The 13,174-nt window shown below is 37.6% G+C and overlaps 1 protein-coding gene across 1 annotated transcript in view; it reads left to right on the forward strand.

Annotated features, from left to right (window-relative positions):
- Positions 1-13,174, forward strand: part of GMDS (GDP-mannose 4,6-dehydratase) — a 646,070-nt gene that overhangs the window by 147,133 nt on the left and 485,763 nt on the right. The window contains exons 3-4 of the mRNA XM_046640490.1: positions 3,098-3,185; positions 4,656-4,765. Coding sequence (XP_046496446.1) covers positions 3,098-3,185; positions 4,656-4,765 — 198 coding nt within the window. The remainder of the gene's footprint in view (positions 1-3,097; positions 3,186-4,655; positions 4,766-13,174) is intronic.

Raw genomic sequence — 13,174 nt, forward strand, 5'->3', positions numbered from 1 at the left:
AACCAGGTTGTATCAGGAGAAGAGAAAATAAAGGAGATGTAAGGACCATCCAGTTGTTATCTCTGGGAGATTATTTGTTAGAACACGGAGTTCCAGTGCTTCCATTCTTGATCTGTGGGAATCCTTGAAACGTTTTTTTTCTGGGTTGTTGGATATCCCAGGAGCCATGGTGAAAAAAGGCAAAACTTTCTATGGATTTCATTTTGAAACCATACTGAGTGTTGGTGCAGTGGATCATGTCCATCCTTTAACATGACCACTTAGTAGCTGTGTGGTCTCCGGCAGTGTCCCCATTGGTAGAACGGGAGTAATAAGAGTCAGGTTGTTGTGAAGACTAAGTGATTTAATGTCTATAAGAACGTCTGGCACATGATGACTGCCATGTACATGGTAGCTATTGATGTTACCTTCGTATACATTTCAAAAGGCAAGTGGCATTAAATATCCCTGGGAGGCATCCTTGCCTCCAAGAGAAATCTAGACACTGAAGAATTTGAAATCCATTGGTAATCATTTTCTGTTTTCTCTACTGAAATACATATGTAAATAGATAAATAAGCATTCTCTGTCATGTTGCTTGATCTGACCCTGGGTTTTAAAGTCAAATCAGCTTGGTTCTGACATTGAGAGAACTTGAAATTTTCCTTTTCATCACTTAGTTAAATGGGGCATGAAATTTGTTTGTCAAAATACTTCCGTTTAAGACCTCAGTTTTTCAGAATTGTATTTTGTTTTTGAGCTGCTATGATTTAATAATGATTTTGATTAAGTTAATATGGACTCAAATTCAGCTCATTTATCTTTTCACTTTGGTTTCCTAACTCCTCATCTCCCCCCAACCCCCTCCAGATCTTTATAAAAACAAACAAAAAACCATACATACATCCCTTCTGTAAAGAGAAAGCTGCTAACCTCAAATTCTTAACTAGATTATCCAGTTTGCACACATTTTGGCTTGTCTTAGAGTTTGTATTTCACCTGTCTCAGAAGCAGACAGACTCAGCTTTCATTCGTTCTTAGAATAATACTTGCTGTCATGGATTAAGCATTTGGCAAGTCTTTCTTTCCTTGTATTCACATACCAAAAGTTGGGAGTGAGGGGAAATTAAAACACATTTTTATTTTGTATTAAAAAAAACCCCCAAAACTAGTGCTTAATGCTTTTACTTATAAGCGTGACAATAAAGTTCTATGTTATTTATTTGCTGTAACTTTGTGTAGTTGTCTGATTTTCATAATGAATCCATCAATATCATATAATATTTTTATCAGAGCCTTTTATGTTTATATACGATGTGTATAGCATTTCTCTTTGTTTTGGGCTGTTGGAGTATGTGACTTACCCAGAACCCAGCAAGCAAGAGAAAAAATAGACTAGATTATATTATTATTATTTTTTTGTCAAAATTAAATTATCTGTTTTTAGAACATATAAATTCCTCGCTATCCAGTGAAATAAAGCTCTGAGAAATCTATATTTCAGAAATAACTTTGGTGGTAAATGCCAGTTTTGCTATGTTTAAGTATGTATGTGAACTTGGTTTTTATTAGACAAAATTTATTAAGTTTGTAGAGTAGTTCAATTTTACAGTTAAGTAACTACTTGAAAAATTGGAGACAATGAAGTAGAATAAATTCTAAGCTTAATTTAAGTGTTATTTTCTCCATTTCTAATTTAAGAACGGGTATGTATACCCAAATCTCAATTTAATGTTTCCTAGATTTTCCTGATTTCTCCTAAAATGTTAATGAAGTTTGTGATGTTCCTATCTTAAAATATTTTCATGTTTACTGAGTTTTCTTAGGTTTAGTTCTTTTGGAAAGTAGTGTGGATGAGTGCTTTTCTCTTTGGCTAAAGCAACTACCAATAGAATTATTATTGTGGGTGTGTTGTATCCTTTGTAAAAGTCGATTTCTCATGTATGCCATATAAATGATGACATTTCTTTCTGTTTGAAAGAAAGTCTTATGTACTTATAATTTCTCCCCTGCATTTGGAATATTTGAGTCATGCCAACGATTAATTTTGCTTTGAAATAGACAGAAAACGATTGAGTTAAAATATAGAAGTCTATTCAGCTGCAAATGAAACTACTCAACATTAGAAGGAAAACTTCTAAAATAAGTGAAGGATTAAAACTTCCACCAGTAGAACTGGAACTTGGGTAGCTGGTGACATAAGCTGGTATTAGCATTGACAACACAAAAGGAGCAGTCTTGACAGAAGAAGGAAGTGAGACCAGGTCTTGAACAATTTCCCTTATGTATCAGACACAAATAGTCTTTTCTTCAATATCAGACAGGTATGCATTCTGGTTCCAACGACTTTTTTCCCCCTTGTACTTATCATGGTTAAGTCAAAGATAAAAATAAAAACCAAAATCCACTCTTCATTTGCGTTTTCTTCACATCTTAAATCTAGTGGTATATAAGTCTTGTCCCTAACCTGTCCTGTTTAACTTTCTTACTGTTCCACACAGCTGCAAAGAGCAACTGCTCTCTGATTATATTTGTGGAGATGTGTGTATGTGTGTGTGTGTGTGTGTGTGTGTGTGTGTATATATATATATATATATATATATATAAAATATATAGTAGGTGCAAGATGCAAAGCCCTGAGGACACTGGAAAGATGTGGTGGCATCAGAGCCTCTTGGCCTCATGCTCTGTGTTACAGAGGTCACGAGACTGTTTTACCAATATGGCCTCACATGGTCTGTCTTCGGTTTCAAATTGAGGAGATATTTTTGTCAGCAGTAGGGCTATAAGTGTGTGTGTGTGTTTAGAAAAGGAGACATTTGAGTATCTACAACTAGGCATTTGCTGTGAAGTCACATAATTATCTAGTTACTTTTGTTGAGATTGGCAGTGAAAACACTGGAGAAAGATGAAAGTAGGGTGCTGGTGGCTGATGCAGTGATTGGGGAGAAAGTAAGCAGTGGAGCTATTTCTAATAATTTAAAAATGATGTTAATAATTAATAGTTATATAATTTTTTTTTTCACAAAGCTAAACATTAGCAAAATAACTTCTGAGTTGCTTATTAATCCTCTTTGCATATTTATAATTCTTACCTTTCCACACTATAAAAATGCAGGTCCATGGAATCGTACGGCGATCCAGTTCATTCAATACAGGTAGAATTGAACATCTATATAAGAACCCCCAGGCTCATATTGAAGGAAGTAAGTAGTTTTCTTTTTCTAAAATCTCTTTTTATAACTTCCTATATTATAAGTTATTTTCAAATATCGTTTTTCTCAAAGCCCATCAAGTCGCAGTTATTTACTCATGAATTACCTTCATTTAATGCTATCTGCATGCTTTGGAAACCCTTCATTGCTTGCTGCCCCTGGGGCACAGTTACAAGGATATTGGTCAGTTGATGCTGCCAGAGAGACCAAGAGTAGACATGCCTTTGATTACCCTTCTCCAGGTGTCCCTATCCCCTCAAGTAACATCACCTCCTTTGCTTTTTATGTTTGGTCTAATTTGTCAAGTTAAGCAATCTTTGTACATTTTTTTTAACTTTTAAAATAATTTGTGAAGACAGGTCCAAAAACAGATGGCAGTCAAAACTATATTTAATTGCTTTAGAGATCATTGTCAATATTTGCAGTTGTTTATTATTTTTGTTAATAAAAATTGCCAGTATGTAGCTGTACAGTTTACATAGCACAGTCATGGTGTTTTCTCATTTGATCTTTACGGCAACTTCTCAGGTTGTGAATGAGACCATTTTACGGATGAGGAAAGGGAGGCAGAAAGAGGTTGTGACTTTATCAAAGCCACAATGCCACATAAGAGACAGAGCTAGTCAGCTTGTAAACCATAAGTGATTTTGTATTCACCTCAGAGCCCCGAATATTTGAAGGTTTGGGTTACTTGTGCAGGTAGTGACATAATCAGGAAGATGACCTAGTTGTCTCCAGTAAAGACTTTCCTAATATTTAGGTTATTCAATGCGTCCTTCTTGAAAATTATTACCATTTTTGTGCAAAGTGCAGAATGGTACTGCCATTTTCTAAAATATCCTCTTGGGTCTAGACATAGATCAATATTATGTAAAAATAATGATAAGATCAAGTTAGCAAATTGCCCATCTACGTGTGTCAAATTCTTAAACTAATGAAATCGTTTAAGGGTCTGCCTAGATTTATAGGCTAGTCGTTCTTTAATCAGTTATGTCACTGCCTCAGGTAGTTCGTGGATGGCTTAAGGATTGGTGTTTATGAAATACTTAAAAATCCCTAGGTAAAAGTATCTGAACAGCTATCTTCACTATTTTAATGTGTCACGGATTTGTTTAGAGAGTGTACACATTATTGCGAGATTCTCTTTGTCTGAATCTCAGTCTTATGTAACACATCATAGAACCACTGGGGAGCCATAAGATATGTTAATTGTATAACTTCTGTCATGAGAGGATTTTTTAAAAAGTACATCTGAGTTTTTATAAATCTTTTATAGACATAGGCAACAAATGTGAATATCTTTCTACTATTTAGGTTCTTTAAAGATGACAGTTATCACTCTGCTGCTCCAGAGTCAGTCTGGTTTTCAGACTTTCAGAATATGCATTTCAATTTTGATATTTAAAAAATTGGGTTTATGTTGCTTTCTTCTATCTAATGGTATGTTTTTGAATCCTAAAGACATGAAGTTGCATTATGGTGATCTCACTGACAGTACCTGCCTTGTGAAGATCATTAATGAAGTGAAGCCTACCGAGATCTACAACCTTGGAGCCCAGAGCCATGTGAAAGTAAGCAGTGTTCATTATCATGATTTCTCTGGCTGTGTTCACGAGTTGTTCTGCATTTTACTTTTATCTGTTGCTTCTTAATACAGTAATACAACCACAAGTCCTAGTCCTAGTCCTCAAGTTTAATCGTCAATAAACCTAATAGAAATCTAATACATTTAAAAGTGTATTGTTACTGGACAATATAAGAAAATTTTACTGCTAATGTTAAAATAGCATATTCATTTATTTTGAGTTGATCTTGTAGTTGTGAGCCCCAATTGGGTGTATTTCTGCTATTTCAAATCACATTGTGAATGAAGTGTTTTTTAAAAATGTTGGGAAATGTATTTCAATAAAACTTCTTTTTAATATTAATTTTTAGTAGTAGTTTTTTTTGAGTCCCGATAATGTTAAAATTAATGAAATTTACTTTTTTATTTTTTTGAGGAAGATTAGCCCTGAGGTAACATCTACCAATTCTCTCTTTTTTGCTGAGGAAGACGGGCCCTGAGCTAACATCCATGTCCGTCTTCCTCTACTTTATATATGGGACACCTGCCACAGCATGGCTTGACAAGCGGTGTGTAGGTCTGCTCCCGGGATCTGAACTGGTGAATCCTGGGCTGCTGAAGTGGAACATGTGAACTTAACTGCTGCGCCACTGGGTGGGCCCCAACTTTTTGGTTGAGAAAGATTAGCCCTGAGCTAACTACTGCCATTCTTCCTCTTTGTGCTGAGGAAGACTGGCCCTGAGCTAACATCCGTCCCCATCTTCCTCTATTTTATATGTGGGACGCCTACCACAGCATGGCTTTTGCCAAGCGGTGACATGTCCACACCCAGGATGCGAACCGGCAAACCTCGAGCTGCCAAGAAGCGGAACGTGCAAACTTAACTGCTGCGCCACTGGGCCGGCCCCTGACCCCAACTTTTTATTATAAGTAGTAAAAATCGCTGGAAGAAAAACTGTTTTTAGCTTCTTGTCTCCTCAGTATGATGGAGCTAATGTTGATTTCTTTCCCTTTATGTACTTTTCTTTAGTATTTTTTTCTGGAACAAATTGCAGTAAACTTGAGAAGCCAAGCCTATCCCCAGAGTTCTCACAATTTGCTTAATTTAAGTTTTTGTTGCTATATTCTATTGCTCACTTGAGTGAGTGAAATCTGAAGCCATGGGTGATATGATATGAGTTCTACTGAGATATGTATTCAATCAGAATAGTTAGTGGGGCTTAGAAATAAAAGCAAATAACTTTAAGTTAAAATAGCCCAAAAAAACCCACCCAAAAACAAAGGCCGGAAATTCTTACCAGCATTTTTTGCTGTTTAATGAATGAATATAGCATTCTTATCTCAGGAAATATTTAAGGTGATTTGCTGTTTGTCCATATCTCCAGCTTTGGGCAGAATGGAAGCTATATATGCCTGTTTTATATCTCTACTAGTTTAAGGGAGAAATTATAAACTATATCAGATGAAACTAGGTTTAGAACATAGTGATAGAAACATAATGATAAGTCCAGTCTTGTAATTGATATCAAATATAAAAATTGAGTATAAATCCTCATAATACATTTTTCTCTAAAATATTAACCTGGCAGGATGGCTACATATCACTTACTAAAAGTACTTCTTATCTGTCTGTGCTGTCTTGGAAAAATATTTTTCCCTTTCTTAATCTCCAATGATTCTGTTGTGTGTCCAAGCTTAATGTTTGGTCTGTGAAAGGTATCTAGGTCCTTTGGTTAGAGCAGAGATGTTTTTCTAAATGCTTCTAAATGTATTTTCTCATTTTGAAGTGGTATCTTACGCATACTGTGCCTTGAGAGATTATCACTCGTCTTTTCTATAGAGAAGCAGTGACTCTTTATCACTTGAGGAATGTAGACCTTATTTATCCGTAACTGAAGCAATCAGTCCATCTTCCACATTATAATTTATCTAGCTGCTTCTTGGCCTTCCTGACCAACCATGAGAGTGTCTTCCAGACAAAATAGAATGTTTTGGAATGAATACTCCATTATTCCATTTCCTTTAGATTAAGAAGTTTCCTGTCTGATTGTAGATAGTTTTATCCCCTCTAGAAGCTATACACTGGCATGGTGGGAAGATGCAGGAAATTTTGTAAAGATTTATTTATGGAAGACCTCCCCCCTGTCATTTTAGTATTAAATGAGCCAGTCTTTTTCTAAAACGTTTTTGTAGTTCAAAAAGTCTAATACACTTTCCTTGCTTGAAGTGAGCCTAATAGTAGTTTATAAGTTACAGAAAGCATAGGAGATTGAGTTGATGCCTTCCGAGTTACTATGTATGTGAAGTTTATCTCTTTTCATTGTGTTTTGCCTGTTTTTCCTAATTAAGACCAGTTAATTGGCAGAAATGGTGCTTAATTGAATATGAATTTTGGCCTGTAAGATCATTTAGCCCTTCAACAAATGTTTGCATGCATGGTAGAGTGAAGGACACAAAGATGTGTAAAATCCACTTTTGTTGTGGAGGGTCTCAGCTTCCATAGGGGTGATTTGTGGCAAGTGACAGAGGTTGGTGCTGATATCTTCAAGTCTTTAGAGAAAGGTGAGAGAGAACCCCAGTTTGAGGAGATTATGCCTGGTGTCAAGGAGGAGGTTTAGGAAGGAAATTTACAGACATAGTTAGTGGGAACTGCTAGTTGAAAAGGAGGTAATAATGTAAGGCCAAGAGTCAGAAGTGAGAAAACTTGGGATGTGTTTGCAACATGAATGAGCATTCTAGATTAGCTGAGCAAAAAGTTTGTTGAGGATAAGTGTGAGGTAAGGCTAGGTAGGAAGTTGGGCTATGTTTGAGCAGCCTGTACATGTTTTTGAATGGGAAAAATAGATTCAGAGGTGAGTTTTACAGGTAAGAGTCTAGAGGTAGGGCTTCAGAAGAGATAGGAAGCTGTTGGATGAAGATGGTGGCATTAGAAGTGGGAACAAGGAGGATGAAACAGGATGCCTGGTAGGGCTGACCCCTCTGCTGGCAAGATATGGGAGCCAGGGCAGAGGGAAGGTGATGCTGCAGTGCCCAGGGGACTATAATACTAGAAGCAGACATTCAAGGAGGGACTTTTGGAGTTGGGTAGGGGAAAAGACAAGTTCCTTCTTGGATTCTCTCTAGTGGCAGTACTTGAAGGACATTCAAGTGAAGCAGGTCATGGGGTAGTTTAAAATATGCTGCGAGATTTGAGAGAGATTTGGGGTACAGAGATGTAAATTCATTCTGGGAGTTCTTGTGATACCACGGCAGCAGCTGGAAGAAAGAAGAGTAGAAGACTGAAGACTGAACCTTGGGGACATGCGTGTATTTAGAGTGTAGGAGAGGGAAGAGTAGTTACTGGTGACGGGAGAGTAGGACATTGGAGAGGCAGACGGGTAGAGTTGTGTCACAGAAGTAAAAAAATTAGGCCATTTCATGCAGGAGGGGATGTTAGCAGTGCTAGATAGTTCAGATAAGTCTAGGGGAAAGAGGACCAGGAAAGGTTATTGGCCTTGGCAGTTAGGTTAGAGATGACTTGTGACTTTTAAAAAGAGCATTTTAGCAATACGATAGAAGAGTTTTGCCAAAGTGCACAGAGTTTAGAAGTTGAGGGTTTATGAGGGGAGTGTAGTTGAGTAGATTCTTTCTAGAAATTTCCTAGTGTAAAGAAGAGAGAATATAATAGAGAAGGCTCACTTTAACATTAGCTGCAGGTTGCTGCCTCTTCCCCAGAATTTCTGATTCATTAGGTCTAGAGTCAGGTCTGAGAACTTCCATTTCTAGGACGTGCCCAGGTGATACTGATCCTGGTCTGGGGACTTCACTTTGAGAACCACTCCTTTAATGTTTCAGGTTTCTTAGTTCATCCATGTACTACAACATGTGCCCTAAATGCATGCTTCTTAGACCTTCTTCTTTGAATGTATCAGCTTTTGAATTGGATGTAATATAGTCCTATTCCGTGCCAGATAATGACTATGTGATTTTTTAAAGCCTAAAACTATACCTACAATCAGGAATGATGAGAATGGAAAGTGTCTAAGGAGAATCCGATATATGTTTATACCAAAATTCTTCACATTCAGAAATCTTTCTCTGAGTAGTATATATTCCATGAGAATAAAAACTTCTCGGGTACTCCTAGTATTTTAGAGGAATAGTATGAGCACAAGCCACTGTTCTGTAAAATCTTGTGTTCCATGCCACTGTTTCTGCTGTGATCTAACGTCAGATTGATTCTTAGTCATGGAAAAAGTGGGTGTGGGGTAGCGGCTGGCATGATGGCAGCTGGTGATGGCAGACTGCCAGGTTGCCAGAGGGATGTTGCTCTGTCCCCCACCACGCCAAGGCTCTATGCAGTGGGCTTCAGTTGTCTGCCTCTTCTCCTAGCAGCTTGTTAGGGGTTAGAATGGAAAAATACATGTTTTGTTTCTTATAATTAATTTCTCTGAATTAATCAGCTTTGTAAGATTTATTATAGTCGTAGGCAATAGTTTTTAAACAAAAGTTTTTTCTGACAGTGAAATGCTTGCAATAAGGTTAATTAAAATGCATTTTTTATTATTTGGTTTGGAGCTTTTTTGAAAGAAGTTTCTAATATTAGCACATTTTGTATTTAATTTTGAATCCGTGACTTCTAGACTGGGCATTGTTTGTCTTGGCTTCTCTTTGTGCAGAATAAAGTCTTCTGTCACTCTCACTTCCAGTTAATTTGATGTGGGCTATGGTATGCTAAAAGTAAGGAAAATAAAATAATAGGAAGTTGGTCTGGTTTCCTGTAGGAAACCAATGAAGATGAAATTGGTTCTTGGAATAAACCCACAGCAGTCTGGGAAATACTGACTGAAGACATTTTTCTGAATCATAAACAGAAAAATTATGACTCATGAAGTGTAGGTCATTGAGAGGCTGATTTGATCTTACATGGGAGAAAGTGAGAGATGACTGAAATGTACTAGTTATTAGAAGTAGTTAAACCCAGCTTGATGACATCATCTGGGTAGGAACAAATTATCCATTATATAGTCCTGTCTATTTTGGTGGGGAACATACATGTTTTAGGAGCCTGCTTTATTGTTCTTTTTTTTTTTTTTACTGAGTAAATAATAGTTTCTCAGTGACTTGTCTTAAATTTCTTATCTGTTCAACATTCATTACTGTCGTGATTTTGGATTTTTCCACCATTCCTCACAGCTTCTTTAATAATCTTACGTCATTCTTGAAGTCATAGTGTTGGACGAGATCTTTCAATGGTAAATCTAGTCCAGTATTACTCCCTTTCGTCTCACAGTGTCATGTTGGAATTGCCTTTAACTGTTTCACAGAAATGAAAATTATGCAATCATGGAATGTTAGAGCTAAAAGGAACTTTAGAAATAATTTAATCTGATTTTCATTTTATAAATGAAGTTACCTGCTCACAGTCACGCATCTGGTCATTGGCCGTTCTAGGATTGGAACTCAGCTCTTTGTATCCCATCGAAGAAAATGATTATCTCTACTAGTAATAATTCTTATGTTAAAATAGTCCCCACCTTAAGTACTTTCTTTCCTCGCATATCTAAGTTTCTTCTTAAGCTTATTTTTTTTTCTTATTTCTTTAGTGGAGACAAAGTCATTTCTTCTTCTCTTTTTAGTTTTGAGAAGGATTTTCAAATCCCTTCTTGGTGTTGAAGACCATTGTGAAGTCCTTCTTTAACTTTGTCTTATTTAAATTGAATAACTGCATATTTTTCTTTCATTTTCTAACTCTTTAATTATCTCTATTACTTTCCTTTTCACTTCTCTGTAAATTATTTGTTTAATTCCGCTCAATACAAGCAGGAGGCATAATGCCCAGAAGGTGAACTGGGACATGGCTAAGTGAGTGGGAGCAAGATTTCCTTGTCTAGTTCTGTGGGACCAGTTAGCAGATTCTGAACATCGAAGCACAAAGGAGCTGAGTCTAAATTGTCCTCATAGTTAGACTTCCAGCCCAGGAAACTAGGCCAGAAGTGGGATTGATTGTGAGCCACGTAGCTAGTATAGTGGCCAGGCACGAAGTTAGAATCAGAAAGAGGTGAGACTGAAAAACCAGTCCAGGGAAGGCAGCTGCGAATAAAACCAGGCATGGCAATTAAATGAATGGGTCTGCGAAGGGGACTGAGCAATTTACTTACCTGAATTAAAGAATTGTCATCTGCAGTGGCTTTTTCCTGGCTGGTCCTGAGAGTTGAAATTTATAGCTAGAGAGCTAACCCCTTTATTTGTCTCCAGGAAGCCTAAACCTCTTATGGCTGCTCTAATTGAGGAGTGGGGTGTGGGTGACTAGATGCATTGGGAGAATTGCATTATGGTGGCGAAGGGCAGGTGCCTAGGCTGAACATCTGGTTAGTGCCTGACTTACTCAGTTATAGAACAAAACAAAATTGCAACAATGTGACCCTTTACTGTGTAATTATAGCAAGGGGAGGGGTAGCCTATTAAAAACCCAGAGCAAACAGCAGAGAGGACTGTTCTTCTGTATCCTTGCTCATTCATTTAGTTATTTTGGATCCTGGGGAGCCTGACAGAGAGATGTGAGTAGAACAGAAAAATGGGGAGTAGGCAGGGGGCATAGCTATTGCTGTTAGGAAGGAAACTATCAGAACATCCTTAAATGTGGGTTGAAGGTCTAGCCCCTGTCCCACACAAATATATGTTAGAGTTCATTAAATTAAGTTCTATGAGTACAGCTACCTACCTGTCTGCTCTGATTGCTGCCTTTTACCAGGCCCTGTGCCAGCAGAATGAATGAGGATGCTCACAGATGCAGTGCATTGTGACAAGTGTTAGAATAGATGACTGTGTCAGGTTTTCATGAGACACTGTAGTGCAGGTGAGAGTTCTCAAATCATGGGTGCATATCAGAATTCCTGGGACACATTCTAAAACTTCACATCCTGGCGCACCCTAGACCTTGGGCCTTGGTGTTTTCCCTCGATTCAGATTCTGGCCCTGTCACTTGCTAGCTATGTGACTTTGGCAGAGTGCTCAGCCTTTCTGAGCCTCCATTTTCTTACCTGTAAAATGAGCACGAGTTGTGGCTCTTTACGACATGCTTCTCCTATGGGCCTTTGCACTTGCTTTTGATTGTAATACTCTTTGCTAGAGATCCACCTGCCTCATTCTCTTAACTATTCCCAGCCTTTACTCAGATGCCAGCTGCTGAGCAAGGCCCTCTTGACCGTGCTATTCACAATAGTAACCCTCCTGGGAATGGTGGCACAGTCCATCCTGAGTGAGTAGGCTAGCAAATAAATGTCATAGGAGCAGGGGAGATGGGGAGAGGAAATGCAAATTGGCTACTGTGCTCCCTGCCCACCCCTACTCTAATCCTGTTGTGCTTTCTGCTCATAATTTAGGCTAACATGAGGCAAAATATCCAGAGAAATGAATATGCTAAGATAACACATTGAGTCATTGTTGCTTCTGCCTATGATGGAGGCCTGCCCTTTGCCATAGCTGCTGTTTGAAATTATGTGCAAGAATGTTTTCCTCATTCAAATACCTGTAGTTCCTGCCACTGAAACGTTAACTTGTTATATTATAAAGGGGGAAATGGTGTTTTGGAACCTTTGTTTTTATTAAATGGGCTGTAGAATTATGAGGGGGAAGAGATCTTGGCAGTGAGCCAAGTTAAGCCCTTATTTCACAAAGTGCTCCCTGGAATGTCCATTTGCTGAGCAGCAGAGCTGACTGTCTAGGCTGGAACCCAGATCTGATGCCACTCAGTTTTCTTGTCATACTACTAATCTCAGAAGATCCAGGTGGGGGAAGGTGTCACTGAAATATGAGGGAAAGGGGAAACATCACAAGACTCTGATGTTTGAAGTTTTACCTCTTTTGTCATTCCCACCACTTACTACATTGAAATAAAGTTTTGATGTAGTAGGGTTGAGTTCAAAACATTTGTTTTTTCCTTTTTGGAGGGAAATGGTTATAGTTAATACCATATGAGTGGTGTTTGCATAGCTAGGAAGATACCCAAATACAAAAATGCAAGGTATAATGTTAGCACATTAGTGATACTAAAATAAAATTAATATGTGGGGAAAGTAGAAATCCACAGTACTAACTCATCAGGAATAATCACAATCTTTCAGTTAGGCTAGTTCAATTCAATATACAATTTTTATACTGAGTGCCTATACTGTGCTAGTGTGTAAGTTTCCTAGAAGCTATGGGAGGCTACTAATGTTTGCTACTTGGGGAGTCAACAGATCAATAGCTTGATAACCAGAATGAGTAATTTGTTCTTACGTGTATACTTATTTTTTTAAAAGAAATTGCCAAGTCAGTTATATGACTGTGCTGTCAAACTGTTTTCTAAGATTTAAAAATAAATATTTCTATTTTAATACTGCAGATACGTTTTTGTCCACATATTAGTATACACAAATTATAACTCCATGTT

Source organism: Equus quagga, chromosome 15 (genome assembly GCF_021613505.1).
Source record: "Equus quagga isolate Etosha38 chromosome 15, UCLA_HA_Equagga_1.0, whole genome shotgun sequence".
Taxonomy (NCBI): domain Eukaryota; kingdom Metazoa; phylum Chordata; class Mammalia; order Perissodactyla; family Equidae; genus Equus; species Equus quagga.